The 9,405-nt window shown below is 55.8% G+C and overlaps 1 protein-coding gene across 1 annotated transcript; it reads left to right on the forward strand.

Annotated features, from left to right (window-relative positions):
- The first annotated feature begins 5,985 nt into the window (after positions 1-5,985).
- LOC139604377 (serine/threonine-protein kinase pim-1-like) lies at positions 5,986-9,077 on the forward strand. The gene is made up of 6 exons (XM_071455548.1): positions 5,986-6,041; positions 6,472-7,159; positions 7,282-7,332; positions 7,536-7,902; positions 8,546-8,722; positions 8,971-9,077. Exons 1-6 carry the CDS (start codon positions 5,986-5,988, stop codon positions 9,075-9,077), a joined length of 1,446 nt encoding a protein of 481 aa, XP_071311649.1.
- The last annotated feature ends 328 nt before the right edge of the window (positions 9,078-9,405 follow it).

Raw genomic sequence — 9,405 nt, forward strand, 5'->3', positions numbered from 1 at the left:
AGATTTTCCTTGGGGATTTTGCTGCTTTGTTCCCTTGGAGGAGAGACCAGAGTGTCCTCGTGGGGGATTCTTGACCAGATGGACAAGAGCTGTGATGTCATTGGTTTTCTGAGGTCACCTTGGAGAGAAATTGAGGCAGTGTCTGCAGGACACTTTGTCAATTCTTTTCTTAAAACACATCAGTGGTGCTGAAATGATAACAACTATGAGAAGGACCCACAATAAACTTTTAAGAATGGGGGCCACCCACACAGGAAGGCCCCACTGCATGAGAGTTCTGTCCATCATGTCCACAACTTTATTTTCAGTAAGAGTCTTCATTTGCTCTTGCATTTGTTTGATGGTGGCCTGGATCGATGTGCTTTTCCATGACAGGTTAAAACAACAAAGTCCTTTGAAATCTTCACAACCATGGCCATAGGAGAGCAGCAGGAAGCCGATGGCCGCTCTGTTCTGAAGGGTTGTGGGAACTCAGCACATCACTCCGGATGTCCAGAGTTACCGAGAGAACACTTGGGGGGGGCTTGGAAATCCTGGAATGGGTCCAGGAGCGTCTGGTGGCTTGATTTTAATCCTTCTAAGGATGTGACACCTGTGTGAGGACGTGAGAGTCACTTGGGAGTGAGTGGTGCAAGAAAGATATATTTACAGGGTGAAATATAGATTTTAGGGTTTTTGGTACAGGGGGGTTATGGAGACAAGATGGAGGGATCAGGGCGTGTCTTGTCCTTCTTTCTTCTTCTTGTCATCCATTTTCTCTGGTGATGTTGGCACTTGGGGATTGGTTCATGGTAAAGGTGCACTTGCTAATATGGGTGAAAGGTATTGGGAAATAAAGGTAAATATGATATACGTAGTTTTTAGTATAAAAAGACACGACCACCCCGTGGGTGGTCAGAGTGCCCTTGGCTGCCTTGCAGGTCAGACCTCTGTTGGGCAGAAAGAAAATTCTGTAGATAAGAAATAATAAACAATCTGAAGACTGAGAAACTGAAGAGTCCAGACTCGTCCTTTGAAGCGCGGGCCGCCCCCGAACCACCCTGCCCGTGTCCGGGCAGAGACAAACAGCCGAACCGGACAAGGGGTGGCATGTCTGGTGGTTTCCTTGTCCGCTAGAAGGTCTGATAAGGCAGCGGATGTAGCCTTGGTCTGCTTACTAAGCCAGCACTCCAGGTGAGAAAGCTCACCGAGGGCCTTCGCAGCTGCAACCCATGGTAGAAAGATGGAAACAGCGACCCTCTTCATCTTGCCCGAATTATAAATTTGGCCATCACAATTTTGATTGAATTGGGAGTACGATCTTTTCTGGGGCGCCAATTGAGTTTCTTGTTTCCAATTTTTAATTTGGGTAGTGTTTGGAGTGAGGGTAGTAAGCGGGCCAAGGCTGCAGGGGCCCCCTTTGATCTTCAAGGGGATCCCTGCCCACACCCTGTCACCACAGATGAGAAACACTCCCTTGGGAAGCACTCTGGGAAACGGAGAGGACTTAGATAATGTTTTGGCAGTATAATTGCACCAGTCAACATCATTGTATCTCTTATCTTTTGGTGATATATCTTTTCTCACTATCATCTGTGGTTCAGATTTCTCATGCCAATTTTGTTGGGGTGGCTCCTAGAAAAAGTTGACACAAGAAGTCGCTTTGAGGAGCCCGGTAGGTCTCGTTCTTGGAGGTCCTGTGGTGCATGGGGTAAGATCTTCATCCACTCGTCCCAGGTGTCTACCAGGGTGGGCTTCTTACCTGCACAGGGATATTCATTTGGTGACAGGGGGATTCCCACCAGACATGTAGACAGCGGGTCTTTTGCACCTCCCATGGCCATGCAAAAGTTATCCTGCTTGAGAGATTTCCCCAGTGTGACCCATAGGTTTTCTGTTGGTTGTGGCACGACCCATCCAACCGCTGTTTGGATGCACAGGAGCACAGTGACGGTGGCAGCAGCTGTTAAGGTATTTCGGGGTGTCCTGGGAGTGGCCATCTGGTCCTCCAGTGAGTCAGGTATCGACTGTTCGACCACTGATAGAAACATGAATGGTCAAGTTAGTTGTCACTGTAATTTTCTTCATTTTGTCCCTATGGAAGGGAGGGCGAGGGATTGGCAATTGGGGCAGGTGGAGACAATTGCCTTGGCTTGGTCTCTGGAAATCTTAAATTGACCTACTAAAGCTGGAGCATTCTGAGGGAAGAATGCATGGCTTAGACGAGCCTGTTGAAAGACGTGGTGCAGCGGGGGAAATGTGGGTGGCACTTGCTGCCATTGCTAACAAGTCTGCTCTCCGCTTGCCCTCAGTGATGTATCTTGGCAGCTCTGTGTGCTACCGGATGTGCAGGATGTGATAAGGTTGCTCTCTGTGGGAGATGAACCAAATTAATTCAGAGAGCAAGCTGTAGAATTTTTTATTTTGGACTTCCTTGATCAGGGCACGCTCTGCCCGCTCTGCTATCCCGGTGACATATGCAGAACCTGTGACTGAATTGAAGGGTTGTTGGAATGTTCGAAACACCCTCACAGCTGCAGCAAGTTCTGCAGTCTGGGGGGAACCTTCAACAACACTTGCTTACATACTATAGAAACCTTCTATCAAACCTTAAAAATTCTCTACAAATTCATTTCCAACATTACTGGGTCTGGCACTGCCCAGATCTGGTATTTGCTGCCACCTCCAGCGCCCAGATCTGGAAATTCCCTTGTTCCGGCAGAGCCAAGTCCAGCAATTTTCTGGTAAAGAAAGCCAAAATCTGGCAATTTCCCACTGCTGACACCGGCAATGCCATGATCTGGTGTTTGCTGCCACCGCCCGTACCCCAGTCTGGACATACTCGGTTCCAACACAGCCCAAGTGCAGCAGTTTTTTGGAAAAAGAAGACAAAACGCAGCAATTTCCTGGTGCCAAGACTGTCACCACCCAGACCTGGTGTTTGATGGCACCGCCCATGCCCAGATCTGAACATTTCCCCGTGCCACCACAGCCCAAGTCCAGCAATTTGCTGGCAAAGAAAGCCAAAACCAGGCAAATACCTGGTGCCTACACTACTCCGATCTCGTGTGTGCTGACACCGACAGTGCCCAGATCCGGAATTTTTCAGATGCCTGCACAGCACAATTCCAGCAGTTTGCTGGCACAGAAAGGTCACATTTGGCAATTTTCCAGTGCCAGCACATTCCCCGCCAAGATCTGGTGTGCGCTGGCACTGCCAGTGCCCACATCTGGCAATTTCCCAGTGCTGGCACAACCGAAATGCAGCCATTTTCTGGCAAAGAAAGCCAAACCCGGTAGCTTCCTGGTGCTGCCACCAGCACCACTGTCTCTGTCTCTCTGGGAGCCTCTCAGGAACCCTGGGCCAGTCCCAAGTCGGCAGACACCGGGGGCAGCCCCGACACGGCCGACAGCGGGGAGACACTCTCTGTGCCCCGAGGGTACTGAGGGCTCCTGGGCTGGCCGCCTGTGCAGCACAAGAGACACCAGAGACAGCGGTAGAAGAGAAAGGGCCGACTCTTAGCAGGGGTTAATCCAAGGTTTTATTCCAGGTGTCCCAAAGGAGCCCCTACACCTCAGGGGCCTCCTGCCCAGAGCCCGGGAGATGTGCCAAGGTTACATTTAAAGGGAGGTGGAAAGCCAAAGTAGAGAACATTTGACTAACCAAGAAGTGACCCTAAGGGATGGGTCCTGGGGGATGGACATTTAGGACAGCGTATGGGGCAAGGTTTGGGGAGCTGACCCCTGGCCTCTGGCTGATCACTCGACATCCTGGACCGAAGCTTCTAGAGGGAGGGGATGGGATGCTGAGTGATTGACAGAGAGCCAGGGTGGGGATTTGGGGATGATCTCAGCAAGGGCAAAGGATTACACAGGGAAAGGGAGGGGGGTACCATCTGGGATGAACCATTTGGGAAAAATACGGGGATTCAAAACCTAAACTATCACAAAGTATTACAATGTATGAAAACACACTACAACACACCACCCAGATCTGGTGCCTGCTGCGCAAGTGCCCAGATCAGGAAATTTCCCAGTACTGGCACAGTCCAAGTCCAGCAATTTGCTGGCACAGAAAACCAAAATCCGGCAATTTCCTGATGCCAATACAGGTGCCCAGACCTGGTGTTTGCTGCCACTGCCAGTGCTCACATCTGGATATTTCCCCGTTCTGGCAGAGCCAAGTCCAGCAGTTTTCTGGCAAAGAAAGCCAAAATCTGGCAATTCCCTGCTACCGTCATTGGCAATGCCAAGATCCGGTGTTTGCAGGCACCACCAGTGCCCAGATGCGGGAATTTCCCGGTGCCGGCACAGCCCGAGTCGAGGAATTTTCTGGTAAAGAAACCCAAAACCTTGCAAATACCTGGTGCAGGCCCCACCCAGATCTGGTGTTTGCTGGCACTGCCAGTGCTCAGATCCAGCAGTTTCCCAGTGGCAGCACAGCCCAAGCCCAGCAGTTTGCTGGCACAGAAAGACAAAACTCAGCAATTTTCTGGTGATAGCACCAGCAGCCCCCAGATCTGCGGTGAGCTGGCACCGCCAGTGCCCAGATCTGGCAATTTCCCTGTGCCAGCACAACCCAAATGCAGCAATTGTCTGGCAAAGAAAACCAAAACCAGGCTCCACCCAGATCTGGTGTGTTGGGGTTGGTTTAAAAGAAGAAGGAGACCTTGGCTTAAGGCCGTGGGAAAACCCTCTTTAGTTGGGGTCAGCAGGAGCTCCCGCCCAAAATCCTCTTGTTCAATTATGCAGATTGTTACTAGAAAGTTCTGAGTTGTCTTTGCTACCATTGGTTACATTTTACTGCAAAAATTGTAATATTCATAATCCTTCCTTCCTCTTGGATCCTTCCCTCAGATCCCACCTTAACCCCTCCCCATATATAAATGTATAAATATCCCTGCTAGACCCTAGACCCAGGCTTTTTTCTGCATTGCTCTGTGTACTGTGCACGCCGTCCTGTTTGTTGTGTTTGCCTTCATTAAAGTTCTGTTTCCAGACAAGCAGATGAAAGCAGTCTCTGTCTGTAAAGTGGCCAGAGCTGGTTCTCAGGGAAACCACTGGCCAATGGTCCGGACGAGGACCAGAAGGTTTCACTGGTGTTTGCTGGCACCGCCAGTGCCCAGAGCTGGAAATTTCCCGGTGCCTTCACAGCCCAGGTCCAGCAATTTGGTTTTAGCTAGCTTAGGCAGAGAAGTTCCTGGGACTGGGACTTTCCTTTTTTTGGAACTGTTTAAACCTGCTCTGGACTGAAAACCCAGAAAAACACCTGCAGCTCACACCTGTGGCCCACTGAGGTCTGGGACGCTGCATTCCAGCACCAGAGGGACTTAGAAGAGACCGATTGAGCCAACTACAACCCACAAAAAGGAGTCTCTGAATTTGCCATCTCTTCAGCACTGTCAGAGGTTTCATTTAATATTATTAATTTTTCATGCTTGCGAATACTTTACTTCTAAATAACCTGGTTTCTCCACTTTTCTCCAGGGAAGTTTTTTCCGGAACTAGTAGGGGGAGGAGCCGCTTGAAGTTGCTTTCTAGACGGACCCCTTTTGGAGGTTTCCTCCCAAAATTTGCCCTAAAGCAGCACAAACAGTCACAATGGAAACTTCACCAGTGGCACAACACCCCAGCCCACCAGGAAAAGAAAGGACATGTAAAGTTCTCCAAACAGTTGTCCTGCTTTGCTGCAAAAGTCCTGCTGCAGACACTGTGCAGTGTGGAAAGCCAAGAGAAGCTGCAGCTGGTGGCAAATCTTGGGACAGAAGCTTGACCTTGTTCTCCAGGAGAGATTCTTGGCAAGAGCAAACAGGAGAAGATTCCTGGAAAACAGCAACAGCTTTCCAGAAGTGAAATGAAAATGAAAGAAACAATCCAAGATGTTTTCCTCTATTTCTTTCTATGCTCCCCTTTTCCATGTTGCACTACTTCTCCATCCCAGTAATTCCAGATGCACTGCACCTTTAAGATCGGTGGCTTAGTGATTTTTAGACACTCTAAAATACCATGAGCCACACAGAGTTTTGCTTCCCCTGTTTTTACTGGAAGGCAACACTGGAGATGTACGTGCAGTGCTGGGCTCAGGTAGGAATCCTAGCCCAAGGGAAAGTGTCCCGCCAGTGTTTGCCCCTCAGCCAGGCCAATGCAGAGCAGCAAGCGAGGGGATTGCTGTGCCAGTGTGCAGGAGTCAGGGCTCTGCACCTGGGCTCAAGGCTGCAAAGTTCCCGTGTTTGGACAGACTCAGGGGCTGTGCCCGGGGCGCGCGGGGCTCGAACGTGGGGCTCGTGGGGCGAGCGGGGAACGGACACGGGGACGAACGACCCCGGTGCTTCAGTTGCAGCGGCGGCAGCGGCGGCAGCAGCAGCGGCGGCAGCAGCAGCGGCGGCAACAGCGACAGAAGAAGCAAAAGCAGATAATCTATAACGATCTTTCTCCTTCTCTCTTTCTTTCTCTGTCTCTCTTTCTTGGTCTTTCTCTCTTTCTTTCTCTGAGTCTCCCTTTCCCGCCGTCGGGCACCCTTCTCCCGGGGTCCCTTGCCCGGCGTCCCTCTCCTCTCCCCGCCTCCCTCTCGTGTCCCCGCCTCCCTCTCCCCCTGCCGGGCCGGGCCATGCCCCCGGCCCGCCCCCGGCCCCGGGCGGGGCTGCCCCGTGCCCGGCCCCGCCCGTCCCGCCGCGGTCTCGCCTCCGCCCGGCTCTGGCCCTACTGGCGGTGGCGCTGCTGGGCGGGCATCAGTGCCGTGTGCGGGGGCGGCATCGCCGCCCTTCGCCTCCGCCTGGCCCGAGCCCGGCCCCGGCCCCGAGGCAGGCTCCAGCCCCGAGCCCGGCCCCGGCCCCGGCCCCGGCTCCTCCCGGGGCCCGCGGAGGACACAGGCGGCGCGGCCGCTGCCGCCGCCTCCGCTGCGGCTTCCCCGGCCCGAGCTCCGCCGCTCGGCAGCGCGGCCGCCGGCCCCGAGCCTCCCGTGCCGCGTTGCGAGGAGCGAAGGCCTGGGCATGGCCGGCCCGGGGCGGCTGAGGGGCGCTCGGGGGCCGTTGCTGGCCCCGGGCCGAGCGCTGACAGCCGCGTCCCGCCCGCAGGGACGGCGCCCGAGGCCCTGCAGGAGCGCTACCGCCTGGGCTCGCTGCTGGGGCGCGGAGGATTCGGCAGCGTCTTCGCGGCCACGCGGCTCTCGGACGGCGCCCCGGTGAGCGGCGGGGCCGGCGGCGGGCGCAGGACGAGGGGGCGGAGGAGGACGAGGAGGAGGAGGAGGATGGGGCTGGGAAGGGCGGGCGGCGAGCTGAGCCCGCTGCTGTCCTTGGCTTGCAGGTGGCCATCAAGAGGGTGCCACGGAACCGCGTCCGGCACTGGGGCGAGCTGGTGAGTGAGCGGGGCCAGCGGCAGCAGCCGGGGCTGCCGGGCGGGGATGAGCCGAGGCCCGGCACGGTGGAAGCCGCCAGGACGCCTCGAGGGGGAGCGGGCGTGGGCGCAGCGCAGGGCGCAGAGCATCCCGGGCTGGCTCAGGGCTTCCCCAGGCCTGGCACGGCATCGGCCCCACTGAGGGCATCGTGCTCCTCCCGCAGCCCGACGGCAGCAGGGCCCCGCTGGAGATCGTGCTGCAGGCCAAGGTGTCCACTGGCTTCCCCGGCGTGGTCGAGCTGCTGGAGTGGTTCGAGCTGCCCAACCACATCGTGATGGTGATGGAGCGGCCAGAGCGGTGTCTGGACCTGCAGCGTTTCATTGAGGCACGGCGGTTCCTGCCCGAGGAGGTGGCGCGGGAGCTGTTCCGCCAGGTGCTGGAGGCCGTGCGGCACTGCACCAGCTGCGGGGTCCTGCACCGCGACATCAAGCCAGGGAACATCGTGCTTGACCTGGCCACCGGGCAGGCCAAACTGATTGACTTTGGCTGTGGCACCTACCTGCAAGAGACAGCCTACACCCACTTTGCAGGTGAGCCCACGTAAGGGTGTACTCCTGGTCCCGGGATCTCATGGCCCAACATCTCCCAGCCCAAGGTGGCTGTGGCAGCGGGGATTCTCCCTTTTCCTGCCAGTCAGGGGACTGAGTCTTCAGCTGAGTTGCTTTAGAGCGGGGCTGGGTGGGGAGCCATCTTCCAGCCCTGCTGGCAGCCTTTGCCAGCCACTCTGCCCAGGACTGGGGCTGGGCTGGGGCAGCCAGCCCGACTAAAACCCCCGTGGGTGGGGGTAGCAGAGAGGGGGGAGGAACCTGTGCCCCAGCCAGTTTGGTGTGCAGGCGAGAGGAAGGGCTTGCACTGCTCCACTCGCCCTGTTTGCCTTGGCTTCCTAATATTTTTGGGGCAATGCAGGCAGGGAGGATAAAGGCATGTTTTCCCCAGCACAGAGGGTTTTTCCTTTGCATGTCATGGTCAGGCTTAGCTGGGGCTTCCTCTGCCCTCTTCTGACACCAGTGGCTTCTTTTCCACGCCTTAGTTTGTGCACAAGTCCCAGGTGCTGGCGAGAGGGCAGTGGTCACCCTGTGTGCCACTGATGCAGCCCCCGCAGGCCCAGGGATGCTGGGGCCAGGCTCTGGGAGCAGCAGCATCCCCCTGCTGAACTCCATCTGTATTCCATAGGAACACCGTCCTACAGCCCCCCGGAATGGAACGACTTTGGCTGGTACCATGGCGAGGCAGCAACGATCTGGTCCCTGGGCATCCTGCTGCACCAGATGGTCTGCGGGGAGCACCCTTTCAGGAGGGGCCGGAACCTCAGCTGGGGCCAGCTCCCGCTGCCACAAGGGCTCTCTCAAGGTGGATCCTCTTCTCTGGGCACGGGGGGAATCCCAGTGCTGGGAGCCAGCAGCGGGCTCGTGAGCATCCCACTCTGGCAGCTGCTGAGGAGGTGGCACATGTCCTGCTCTCCTCCAAAACAGGGAATTGATGGGAAAGTTTAGGCCCAGCCCTGAGTGCATCCAGCAAGGCCTGGGCATGGCAATAGTGGGGCAAAGCGGACAGGAGCGTTCTCTGGCTGACCGGCACTTTCTGCTTTCTCTGCCCAGAGTGCAAAGATCTGATCAGGTGGTGTTTATCCGTGAACTCCTTGGAAAGACCCACATTAGAAGACCTGTTCTCTGATCCTTGGGTGCAGGATATTCCTCGGCCCTAGAAGAAGGGAGAGAGCCACAGGCACACTTTGATCCAGGGCCCTGGTAAGTTGCAGCTCCACACATGCCTTGGCAATCAGAAGCAAAGGAACCCAGACCTTTTTGTGCTGCCTGTGTCACTGCACGGGGGTCATGGGATGGGCACACGCAGCCCTTGTGCTGCAGCTGAACTGCTCTGCCCAGCACTGGTGGCCGCCATCCAAGCTGGTTTTGCTTGTGCTGGTTCCCTGACAGCTGGGGCCCTGGGCAGAGCCCTGAGAGCCTGGTCTCCCCCCAGGGAAGGAGAAGGAGCCCCTGGAGAAGCTGTACTGGGTGGGAATGCTGCTGCTG

The sequence above is a fragment of the Agelaius tricolor genome, unplaced genomic scaffold, assembly GCF_023055355.1.
Source record: "Agelaius tricolor isolate 1412-34295 unplaced genomic scaffold, bAgeTri1.0.p SCAF_50, whole genome shotgun sequence".
NCBI classification, from domain to species: Eukaryota; Metazoa; Chordata; class Aves; order Passeriformes; family Icteridae; genus Agelaius; species Agelaius tricolor.

What these genes read in the sequence shown, in the direction of transcription:
- LOC139604377 (XM_071455548.1), top strand. Translation starts at nt 5,986, where the DNA reads ATGAGCCACACAGAGTTTTGCTTCCCCTGTTTTTACTGGAAGGCAACA. An exon ending in GGCTCTCGGACGGCGCCCCG is followed by an intron (nt 7,160 to 7,281) that starts GTGAGCGGCGGG and finishes CTTGGCTTGCAG; the next exon opens with GTGGCCATCAAGAGGGTGCC. An exon ending in TCCGGCACTGGGGCGAGCTG is followed by an intron (nt 7,333 to 7,535) that starts GTGAGTGAGCGG and finishes CTCCTCCCGCAG; the next exon opens with CCCGACGGCAGCAGGGCCCC.